Source organism: Misgurnus anguillicaudatus, chromosome 19 (assembly GCF_027580225.2).
Source record: "Misgurnus anguillicaudatus chromosome 19, ASM2758022v2, whole genome shotgun sequence".
Taxonomy (NCBI): Eukaryota; Metazoa; Chordata; class Actinopteri; order Cypriniformes; family Cobitidae; genus Misgurnus; species Misgurnus anguillicaudatus.
This window is the reverse complement of record NC_073355.2, coordinates 14027597-14040740: the sequence shown is the minus strand read 5'-3', so window position 1 is coordinate 14040740 and position 13144 is coordinate 14027597. Positions and strand designations below refer to the sequence as shown.

General features: G+C 39.4%; 1 protein-coding gene across 1 annotated transcript in view; it reads right to left on the bottom strand.

Moving 5' to 3' along the window:
* olfm2a (olfactomedin 2a) overlaps window positions 1–8467 on the bottom strand; it is a 110795-nt gene extending 102328 nt beyond the window's left edge. Inside the window, exon 1 of the mRNA XM_055188610.2 lies at window positions 7980–8467. Within this exon, the coding sequence (XP_055044585.1) occupies window positions 7980–8036 (57 nt within the window). The 5' untranslated portion in view covers window positions 8037–8467. The remainder of the gene's footprint in view (window positions 1–7979) is intronic.
* Window positions 8468–13144: the final 4677 nt, after the last annotated feature.

Here is a 13144-nt window from a genome sequence, read left to right as displayed (position 1 = left end):
TGTTTGTTTGCAAAGTTTTTTTTTTTCAAACTTACAGCGTGCGTCTCCCTCAGGCTGTAAACGAAGCCCGGGCGCACAAAAAACAGATGGGACGCACCAGATAGCACGACGGGCGCGTCGTACAACATCCACTTCACGTGTCACGTGACTTTAGTCTCGCGCATGCGCGTGTTTGATTACCGTGATTTTGAAAACTTGCGGAAAATCGTGCGCGCATGCCACATAGTTTTTTGCACAAGACGACATTTAAGGGATAATGTATTGTATTCATTCACGGTAAACTTATTAGACAGATTTATTTATTTTTTTTAACACAGAAATAATTACAGGGACATGAAATATTAAATTGTGATTTTCAAAAATAAAACTTGTCAAATGTTTTCAGTGTGTGTATTGGTTCTTTTTGAACATTTCCATCTCATTTTAACAAAACCATGACAATATTGATAACCGTGATAACCTTGGTCACTATAATCATATGAAATTTTCATACCGTCCCATCCCTAGTGACAGCTAGGGACCATTTTTTGACCAGTGAAGCAACGTTGAACGCACCTTTATGTTCCACTTTTCTTTCAAGGTTACATCCGATTTTAAAGTAACTGGCATTGAGATAAATGGGAATGTTAATGAACAGTCTTTATAATGTATTATAGATCACCTTGTGCCAGAATAAGCTCCATGTGGACCACAGACCTGCATGTTTGTTTGGACAATCAGTTGTGCCAGCATTGTGAGAATCCTCTTACACGGATAAAATATTGAAAGCAGCAGGTGTTTGCAGGGGTGTCATGAGAGGGCGAAAACCAAGACGTATCTAATCTCACACTTCTCTTGTTTATCTCTCCTGCAGACAACACAAACACACACCAGTAGCTTCCCTTCCTCACACCTTGCCTATTTCACACAGACGCACAAACATGCAGATGTGCACATCCGCGAATTCTGCCCACGCCCGTCCCCTCCACCGTGCCACACACAATACGGTCTCATCAGCGCCTTCCAATCAGCCACCTCTTTTAGCATAGGCTCGGCTATTCAATCTCCTCATCTAGCCATGCGTCCGCACACGGTGCCTGATTGTAATGCATCACAATTGAATGTTAATAGGAACACTTGAAGGTGGGCAAAGGGAGAAGGCTCATTCATTTCTCACCGCTTGTTAGCGCGCCTCCGACATACTATGATGTGAACTATAGCATCATTATGAGTGCCATGTGCCTGCTTTATAAAAAATTGACTGTCCACCAAATTGACTGTGTCGTTGTCGCATGTCCGTGATGTCGGCTCGCTCACATACAGTATGCATGAACACATGTGCACACGGTCAGACCAAACCGAATAGAAGGTCACAGTGCATTAGGAAGGAGTGCTCAAAAGCGTCAACCGCTGATGCACGGTCCTAGAAGATTTATGCCGCTAGTCCTGAGCTTTTTCATTTGTCTAATTCCCCATTTGGAAGTTGGGCCGATGGCTGGCAGAGCACATCCTGTCCAACCTGCCTCCCAGTGTCCTTGATCCCAGCCGCACATGCGTCACTGACTCACCGTCCAAAAGCACGTCGGCGATCGCGATATTTATTAGCCCTTTCAATGGCCAAAATCCACTATTAAACCATTTTCATGGCCAAGCTAACTTTAGATAGGTCTTCACACATTATCACACTTCTGTTCAAATAGGTCTATAATGGGCTTTTTAGACAGATTTACTTGGACCGGACAAATCTTCAATTACAAGACTTTCTTTAGGGTGGACATGGACCCATCAAGTGCCATCAAGGCAGCTGCTGTTGTCAACCTTGTCCTGTCTAAATCTGGCTATCACAAGCGGCTTATACTTATCCTGATTAAACAGACACTGGTTCTCACAACAGCCCAAGTTGAAAATCAATTTGTTCTGGTGGCTGTGAATGAAATATCGTGAATGACACCTACTCATATGATCCACGGGAAGCTACGCTTGACCCTATATGACTAATCTCTATTACAGGACGGGAAGAAATTGCGTCCGAGTGCAGCTTAACTGAAATTATTCATTTTATCTCATATTTTCCTCTTAATATAATCTTAGGACTGCGGCAGCCAGTTTCCATTGAGCTTATTATTAAATGAATGCATTTAAGTGAATTTCAGAGTACAACAGAGATTTTCTTGCGAGCGCCAGGTCTGTAATACTAAAGCGCATTACTTTACATCCCTCCACCGCAGGAGGCGGCTCTATTTCTCAAAGGCTTCCACGTTTTAACGGTCTTATTAAACAATCACAACCGTTCGCCTTTGTTGCACGCCTCTGGTGTATTTATGAGGAAACAAGGAAAAATGGAGAACACCAACAGATTTCGATTAAATTTATAAGGATTTGTCTCACAGTCGCAAACAATTAGCACCTATATCTCCACAGAGGGATTGATAGATAATTGGTAAACAGACAAGCCCCTGATTTCACATACTATCATGACATTCAAGTGACAAGGTTTCACATCTTTAGATCTCTAGGGCCTGACAGAATGCACTCACCAGGCCTCTGCTTAAATTGATCTTTTTTTCTTTCAAAATCAAAAATGATAATTTCATTGATGGATGGTTTCAAATGAAAGCACCCTGTCTTCCAGCTGAAAGGAGATAGTCGCCTTTCTCGTGACAGCTTTGTGATGCCATTAAAGCAAAAATGATCAGACACATCCACTGGGCCCTTGAGCTGCATATCTGAGCCCGTGTGTTCGCCTCTAACACACTGGCTAATTGCATTTGATGAAGACGTTGATTGCTAGCTTATTTGTAGCTAATGTCTCTCATTGTGCGGCTGTGGTATCGCCGCATATTGCTGTCATCATGTACCGTATCCGATTATAATATATTACATATAATGCATGTCAATTTCTGTAAATTTGCTTAAAAGTAATGGAATGTGCCTGCTATTGTGTAGGGTTTCTTTATGAAGCACAGTTTCGTCTATATGTAAATACCTACTGGTAGCACAAGACCATCCCTGTGTCCAAAATGGCATGCTGGCACAGTACGTACTGAATTTAATAAAGTACCTACTGATCGATCGTTAAATCAGTAAACGTATGAATATGAGTAGTATGAATGAAATTCGGACAAACTGCATCCGCCATGTTGATACATATGTCTTCATAACAACAAGTAAGCTGGTAACTCGGATGCTGTTAAAGGTGCCACAGAATGCATTGATCCAATATGTTACATTGTTCTCTGATATCTCTATAAGGTATGTGCCTTTTTTAATTGCAAAAATTATCCATTTACAACTCTAGGATTTAATGGTCTATGATTACCTTATTTGAAAGGGTCATGAATAAAAATGTTGAGCTCTGCTCTGATTGGCTGTTTCTCAGAGCAGTCATTTTGAGTAGCTCTGTGTGTGTGTAAACAGACCTTATGTTTGAGCCTGATTCAAACGAAGATACAGATTTTAAGGAATAATCAATTGTTTGGAGATTGTTAATGGACGGTTCTGAGTGGTAAGTTTGGGGGTTTTTTTCATTGCGGACTTGCAAAACATAACTGTAATGACAATAGTAGAACTTTAGCCTAAACGTTAGCACGTAGCATTAATTAGCATGTAACGCCAACTTTGTTTTTTAGCATTAACAACATTGTAATTAATTTAATGTGTAATTTAATGTTGCGGCGTACATCTGGACTGTTACATCACACAGTTGGTGTTATGTTAAGATTGGCCTGTTTTTCAGCAGCCTTTTGCATGCACCATGTTTACATACTGTAAGAAGGAGGAAACAATAGTGTTTGAGGCTTAGGATATCTCATTACCATGTACAGAACTCTTATTATTCATCTATGCCTAGGTAAATACAGCGCCTTGTTATATAGTCACGTAATATTTGTATTATTTTTTGTGATATTATAGTTTTTTCGTGATCGTATAACGAATTCCTGTTTTCTTGTGATTATCACGTATTGGTTAGTCAACTGTTTTGTTCTATTTTCTTACCATTGTCGTTTCGGTTTAGGGTTCGATTTACATAAAATGACATCACTACCCAAACCCAACTCTAACCCTAAGACCAGGCGACATATAAAAAATAAATCAGAAAAAAATATTATAAACTAATGTATGAAGTGACATTCTAATGCGAGCACCAAATCTAACCCTAAACTGAAGCGACAATATTTCAAAAAAAGATAAAAGCAGTTGAGTGACCAATAAGTGATACTCACACGAAAACAGGAATTTGCTATACGATCACGAAAAACGGTGGAAATTCGTGATAATATCACGAAAAAAGAATAAAAAAATTACCTGACTAGCCTATATCACGAAACCTCGTGAGACTGGGTAGGTAAACACAGCTTTCCATTCTACGGCACCTTTAAACTAGCACAATTTAAAGGGGCAATAAGTAGGATTTACCCCCATCTAGTGGTGAAATTGTATTTTGCATTCAAACGAACAGTGCTCTCTAGCACCTCGCCTTTCCAAATGCGTGTTGCAACTATGGTAGCCGTTATGTAATCACTGATCTCCTTGTCCATTGCAGCTGGTTCACGTCTTCTGAATGAAAACGCATTGTGGAAACGTGTTGGTAGGCAAGTGCTTTTTGTCCCTCTCTACTAGTTTATCAATACGGGGCGGAACGATATGGAAGCCTCCTTGGACCCGTTCAATGTAAGTAAAGAGGAGAAATTCTAAGCTTACAAAGAAAAGTCAGATCACTGGCAGAGGTCATTTGACACCAACGAGGACATATTTATGACTAATAAAACACTTAAAATCCTACTTACAGTCCCTTTAACCACAAGGAAAAGCTGGTTTCCTGTGTATGTACATTTCAATAGAGCCACGCTTCTGTTTTTTCGATATTTTTTAATATGACGACGACTCTCCTTCTTTTTCTTTTGGTGGCACACGGGATAGTAAAGTGTCCATCGAATGTCCACTTCAAAATCTTGCCAAAAGTACAGTACTAGGTAATCCAGGTACTTTCGCCTACCGTTTTTAAAAACTCGGACATACTACTCGCTTTGCTACTGATTTTCGCTTACTTTAAAGTATTGAAGTAGGCAATTTCTGACACAACTGCACCAATAATAGCCACCAATAGATGTCTATTCCAACCTGCATGCACAGTCAAAACTAATTAAAACAAAAAATAGATCAATGTTCTGTTGACTAAGACAGACCAGGTGTAGCACACAGTGCCTATAAATAATATAATGTTTAACACTGTGTGAAAGAAAACCAAACATGTCAGTTATGTCCAATGTAGCAGGAAAAGCGTGTGCACGGTTTCTATTTAATGAATGTTAAGTCACTGGAGAGAGAGAAGAACAAAATGAGTTTTTAATTCGTTAAACTGTTATTGTGGCTAATCTGCATTCTGCTTTAATCTCCACATTTTCGAAGACTATAATTAAACAAAGTTTCATCCAGATTTAAAACCTAAATGGAACATCCTCTAATTGTCTTTATTTAAGAAACGGCTTTATTTAAGAACTTACACATTCATTTACTGTACTCAATGAGGGCCCATAAGTGAGGTAACCCCATCATAAAAGGTTACAGCCAAGGTCGAGCAGGCACCAATCTGTATCAAGACCCCAAAGCATTGTGGGTACTTAACAAACACACGTTGTGAGGGAACAAGTGCATCTGTCTCATTAAAGCATGTTGAATATTTCATGTCCTGCTGAGAGCCATGGGCGTATGCATGTGTGCCTATGAGTGTATTTATGCGTGTGAGTTTAAGGCTGTTTGTGTGCATTTACGGGTTCATGTCTGTGGGGTCCGTGTTCTTTTGAATCTTGCGATTCCTATCACGATAGAGACACACCAGAAGAAATCATCAATTTTTAATGTATACATTGCTAGATCGCAGAGATGGGTGGCGCCATTTTTTCTCTTCTCTTGTTTAATATTTAACGCAAACACTTACGACAAATAGTCCCCTAGGGCCAATTATGGGCTTTTTGTGGTGAAGATGCTGTACAGTAATACCTCTATTCACACCACTTGAGCTCATAGCGTTCTTATAGCCTTTACTGTCATTCTCATTTACATAGCCTAATGTATGTTTAGATCAGCAGCGCTGCCAAATTTGCAAATGCGCACATAAAGTACCATATCATTTCCTCTAATATTAAAATCAGGCACGGTCTGCTTAATATACTGTTTTATAGAGCGCAGAGGGTTACTATTCAAATGCACTGCCTCCGGTCTCTAATTATGCCACATTGTGGGAATTTAAATTCTTTTGTGACTTAGAATAATAACAGGATATCAAAATAATGTGTAATAGCCTTCTTTAATTTGTTCTTTGGTAGACATGCAAGTTAATAATACTTTTGCAAATATTTATAAAGGTATACGTAGTTTCCACCAAAAGTAAGTACCATTAAGGTTGCTCTATAGTAAAACCATTGTAAAAATTATAGCATAATAAAGTAAAGTAATTTACTATTACATTCTTTTATAGCATGCATATTGAAAATTGACTAGATGCACTGCTCTATAAACCCGTTTTAATCAAGTTTCATGATGTGGCAAATAAAGAAAAAGTAATAAATGTCTTTCTGTTTTGCGCAATAAAATAAGTCCAAACATTCATATCTCAAATATGGTGCAATATAAAACAATAACAATGATAAAAATTCAAATATTATGGTAGAGAAATTTTGAGTGTTTTGTCTTACAGATTAGTATAAATGTTTTATATGGTATGCTTTTAATGTGTTTCATGGTTAAGGTCTACATGAATTAAGCTTTAAGTTGTCTCTCTGTTGCTTGCATATGAATGTGTTGTTCCACAGCTGGGCCTGGAGGAGATAAGGGTGTCTATGGTAAGGATAGCAAATAGTTGTATGATGTGTTAGAGAACAAAGACACTGAGTTTTACCACCCATGGGAGGATTTATGTACCAGCTTGGAATGTTATAGAGATAAAGCCACAGCATCACCAAGTTGTCATGAGTTATGAGAAGGAGCTAAGGGGCCTGAAGGTTTTGAGTGCTGGGCATTGGGACAGTACAGAGTGAAAGAAAGGCAGGGCTACTTGACCACTATTGGACCCCTATATAATATACTGAAAAACTCAGAACGGGGTCATTGTCATTATCATTTTACCAGGTGTACACCCTATGACCAGTATTGTGTTTCAAGCTGTCTGACACAATTCTTTAATAAAATACTTTGAAGAGAATTTTACATCTCAACCGTCTCTGATTCTCCTGAAAAAATCCACGACAATATATATATATATGGATTTATATTTAGTAAAGCTTTTTTAACGCCTTTAAAACACAGAATCTGATTGGCTGAGCGCTGTCCAGGGTCCTGACAGGACCAGTCATTGCCATTCTTCAATAGTACACGCGTCTTTTCTATCGTTATAAGTATTCATATTAGTACATGATCAGTCAACAATATGTAAACACATGTGAACAATAGCAACTAAATAGACAGATGCTCATTGTGAGCGACTCTATAAAAATGTCACAGTGAAGTACAGTGTGAAATTGTCGCGCGTCAAATGAATGAATACAGTATTTCTGGGTCAGGTAATGTGCTGTCAATCAATTCACACTTCATTTCTCATCAGCCAACGAGAAAAATCAGCATGTACAAACAACACGAACTGTGCATCAAGTCTCAAACACAAGTCTTGCTGTTCAATGACCACGGTTGGAGCTCAATTCCCCTTTATCTCCAACTTTTACGTATTTTATGTCCGGTTACGCACTAAATCGAGTTCACAGGGTTTCTTAGACAACGTTCCCCTGCATGCTGAGACGCTTATTTGTGAATTACTCAAACACACAAGGATGCAGCCATTAACCTCCAATGGCAAATTAGAGAGCTCACCGGTTGTTTAGAAACTGCTAATGACACAAAGCAGCTCATACATCAGACAATTCGCCTCAGTGCCAACGGCGGATGTGTTCGCAACCCAAGTTAAAACAAACGCGAGCGTTATTGTGCATGCTAGGCGGGTGTCTTACCTCGCAGGGCAGAGCAGATAACATCAGCAGGAGGAACATGGCACTGAAGAGATGCATTCCTGTCGAAATGACAGCGTTTTCCTCTCGCTGTAGCTCGCTTTGCTCTCCTCACGGTCCGCGCAGGTTTCTGTCAGCGTTCTGTCGAGCGCGCGCGACGATCCACATCACCGAGCGGCACGCGCTGAGTTTATTCCGCTCACGGACGCAGATTACCCCCACTGTGCCACGAGCCGCCTTGTGTTTTGTGATTAGGCTCCCGTTTTGCCGCGTGTGACCGCCACCAAGAGGTCAGCTCTGGCGCGGGAAATGAAGCAGTCCCCCTCTCGTCAGGCGCTTTCGGGGATCGACCCACTGACGTTGAGTTGCAGGTTGGAGGAGGGTGAGTAATATGTGCTCGCGACGCCACGAGCAGCACACACTGACGGTCTGAGTGGAAGTCAAAAGAAATATCCCACTCAAGACCCGGAGTGTGTGTGAGAGAGAGAAAGTGGGAAGGCTTTGTATTGACAGCCTGGTCGGTTTCACAAACGATGCATTTTGGGACGTGGATAAAAGAGGCGCGTGTCCCGGGGAAAGCTGTGACATTATGATACAGGAGTCAGAACGCTTGATGATTGGATTAGACTGTGAGCAGCAAATTACAGCCTATGCCCATGTAAAAGTGAACTGCTGACAGTTATGAGAGTTACTATTGTAATATAATGTAATTTAAAGGGAATTTTTTTCATGTTTAAGTGCTAGAGTGCTTCTATCAACCTATAAAATGTGAAAAGGAACAACCCAGTAACTTAGTTTTGGTAAACCATTCTCTGCAAGCATCTGAAATTATAGCTAATTGAAATTTGGCTCCCCTTGTGATGTCAGAAGGGGATAATACCGCCCCTTAATCTGCCCTATCCAACCACAGCACTGTCATTTAATGCAGAGATCAACTCATTTGCATTTTAAAGGACATAGGACATTTTTGATCACACCTACAAAGTGGCAATTTTAACATGTTATAATAAATTATCCATATGGTATTTTGAGCTAAACTTCACATATGTATCCGGAGACACCAAAGTTTTTGTTAATCTTAAAAAAAATCTTGTGAAAAAAACTCAATCTAAGATCTTCCAAAAATAACAATTACTTAAGAAAATCAACTGTTTTTTTTTATTACTATTGGCAAAACCATGGTTGTACTACAGTAACTATGGTTTAACCGTTTTTTATAGCACAATCATGTATCCATGGTTTAACTATGGTAACCATGTTTTTAACTTTAGTAAACCATGGTTCATTTTTGGAAGGGATGTGTGAAATAGTTAACCTAAAAAATAATTCAGACATTATGATCGCACACACTGTTTTAAGACATCCGATCTCTAGATTAATTTTTTCAGATTCACTGTGAACTATTATTGTATGGAAAATTCTTCAAAAAAATAAAAAATAAAAAACAGCAGTGGGGGTCTAAAAACAACATATAAGAATGAATAAAAAAATTCATAATAGGTGTTTTTTAAAAGCTACTAAGAGTTTTTTTAAATATAAGACATAAAATGTCCCTATTACCAGATAGATATTACCTGAAACCAGGGATTATGTTTACAAGTGGCACTTATACAGTTACCCTAATGTTACCAGATGTAACTGCAAAATAGTTTTTTTATACAAATTGCCTGAACACTCTCCTATCTGCCAGTTGTTAGCCAAACAAACTCACCCCATTGGTTGAACCACTGTTGCTCTCTCTCTGGTTGGTCAAGTCCCTCAAACAAACAGAGCAATGTTTTGGTAATGGAGCAGAGCTACAATGTTTACAATTTTCAGAGAATGCCATGTGCAAATGGCATACTTACTCTTAGGGCTGGAAATGGCAGAAATTCAGTGGGGGACTGCAATTTGGAAAGGGGATATTTTGTAGAGTGTGAAAATTTGGATATTTAGTCAATGGGTATTGTAAATAAGAGAAAAAAAATCTTAAATGAAACTGATACAACAATCATACAGTGCCTCGCTGACTGTGAAATGTCATGTGACAAGCTTGATGATGCATTATAAAATAATAGTTCCCATGAAAAAATCATAATGGGGAGGCATTTTAAATGCTATTACGTTTATTAAATATAATTCCTTTTCAATACAACCATTTTAAAAATTCTAACCAGTTTAAAATCGAACGCCCCCTCGAAATTCACTCCCTGGACTCCGTTCCCCGCATTCACCCCCATTCCCAGCACTGCTTACTCTTTAATAAACTTGAAGAACATATAGTTGTCAAGTACTGTATAACATAAAAATACAAATGTCAGGTTGCACCAATAACACGCTTTCAGCTGTTACACACTGAGATCATAAGTTCCGTTTGCAGAAGCATTTATAAATATCTAAATATGTGAGAATCAAAATGTTGTCATGCAGACAGCTGGAAGGAAAGGCAGAAGTTTGTGAAGTGTGTGGAAGGTCTCTGATCATCCTGGGCTTCGACAGGGTGGATTATATTTTTTCCCCGCGAGCGTGCATTAATAAACAAAGACGCTCTCAACACAGTCCCCTCAATCAAATTTAAGTGTGAATGCCTGTCCCTCCCAGTACATTACTTATGATTTATGAAAGAAATATTATGAAATGTATCATTGTTGGACCTTGTAGACCTACTTGTTGATTTTTCATCTATAGGCCCTGTCCCAAATGGCGCACTTCATGTGGACTTTCGGTCTCGTGGCCTTAAACTGCGCGTGCTCGCTTAGTCCACGAGTCCGTAGGGTGTCCCATCTATCATTTTTACGCTTTGAAGTGTGCTCATCAGCGCCTCCTTTGCCCCCTTGATGCGGTCTTCAGCGAAGCCCGCACTGCAGCAGGCTTCGCGCACTTTACCAACCCAGAAGTCCTTGCGAAAGGGCAATCAGACCAATCAGGCGACGGAAGGGAGGAGTTCACACTGACGGGCAGCTTCTCTACCTATTTCCGGTGTGATGCTCGAGTCTGTCCCAAAATACAACTCCGGTGCACCCACGTGGACTCGCATCAAGGGTCCCTAAAGTCTGGACTACGTGATGTCATCAAAGTGTGGACTCTGAGGAGGACCACAAGTCCGGAGTGTGCCATTTGGGACAGGACCATAGTTGAAGGTCTGAAAGTCATAGGCCTTTATGAATACCGGCGGGCAGCTCCTGACTGCTCATCCGAGGGGCGCAAATTCAAAATATGGGTTTCGGAGTGTCATGTGTGATGTTCTTGTTTTCAAAATATGTTCTTGTTGCGTCATGTGAACCATGTGCATCACGTGTTTTGTTAAAATAAGTGCCTGCTGCACACGCGTCAAAACCGTTTATCATAAAAGAGACGCTCACGTTCACAAAATACACGCAAGACACTCTCTTAACTGTAAACTTTGATTATGCATGAGATTATTCGAGTATCTGGCAAACGCGAGCATCTCTTTTATCATAACCCCCATAATCAGGATCATTCGACGAGCAGAAACACGATTTTGTGTATTTGGTATAATACGATGTGTTTGCGTGGTTAAAAATACACATTATTTTTAGCTAGAAATGTGACACTTCTTACCATGTTTGAAAGATTCGCTCACAATGCAATGCTGCTGACCGGAGTTAACGTACAGACTGTGAGTCAGAAGCGGGAGGAATTATGCTACCCAGTCTCATGAGGTTTCGTGATATTATCACGAATTTCCGAGTTTTTTCATGATCGTATAACGAATTCCTGTTTTCGTGTGATTATCACGTATTGGTTACTCAACTGCTTTTTCCTATTTTTAAACCATTGTCGCTTCGGTTTAGGGTTAGATTTGGTGCTTGCATTAGAATGTCACTTTATATATTTTTTCTGATTTATTTTTTTATATGTCGCCTGGCGTTAGGGTTAGAGTTGGGTTTGGGTAGGGATGTCATTGTATGTAAATCTAACCTTCAACTGAAGTGACAATTGTAAGAAAATAGAACAAAACAGTTGAGTAACCAGTACGTGATAATCACACGAAAACAGAAATAGTCATTATACGATCACGAAAAAACGCAAAATTCATGATGATATTACGAAAAAAGAATAAAAAAATTACGTGACTATATAACGAAATTTCGTGACACTGAATTATGATAATGTCGGTCTTGTCCATGTCAACAGGCCCAGGAAGTAAACTGTTGCCTTCAATCCTTCTGTTTGTTGTAGTCGAGATTTACGTTGGAAATGATAACTCGGTCATTGTTTACCTTGGGTTTTTTTACCTTTTGCATATCGTTAACATGTACTAATACACACTTACACACAGAAGGAAATGTTAAATAGTGAATCAGAACATAGTTGCTCTTTAAAACTATTATTTGTTTTAAGAAATTGGGTTGCAAGGAAGCAAGAATCTCTAAATTATGTTTAAGTCATCATTTCATAGACTACTGGGAAAAACAGTAATGTTGCTGTGGGTTCTTACTCAGTTTCTTGTTTTTCAGTTGCCGATTTCATTGGTGCATATCATATAATACAAATTAATTCACTAAATCTATCTACATTCTTAAATATGCATGACAAAGCAGCTTAAGAGTTTACACACACATACTGAGAGAAAGGGCAGAAAAGTTCTCTCTCTCTTTCTCTCTCTCTCTCTCTCCACACTTGGTTGCACACTCTGAAGTGAACATGAAGCTGAAGTGTCTGTGTGTTTTCCCACTAAATCTATGTGTGTCTTCTTAAAGGCCAATCGTCTTTTTATACTGTAAGTGTTTCAGGTCCCAATATCTAAAATTTAGTGTGTGTAAAATGATTTGCATATGTAGCCTATATATTATATTTATTATTTTTAAATAAGGCAAATGCAGTGAAAAAGGTTGGTTATTGGTAAATTGTTTTTATCTTAGAAACGGTTTCCTTTAGATAGTAATGTAGTGGTTCGAAGGGGGAGCAGAACAGTGGAAACAGGAACAGATCAATGCCTGTTAACTTCCAAGACTGTGCATTGATTTTGTGGCCCGTCCCTAGATGATAGAAGGGAAGCATGAGGGTCTCAAACATGTCTAGGCTGTTGTGTTCCCCTCATGCATACGTCCTGCCCGAGAGCAGCTTAAGTATGTTTCAGCACTATCAGCATTCTACAGATCACTTCCACTTTCCAGTCAAATGTCAGACACCATGAGTGAAGAGCAGCATTTCAGCATACAAAA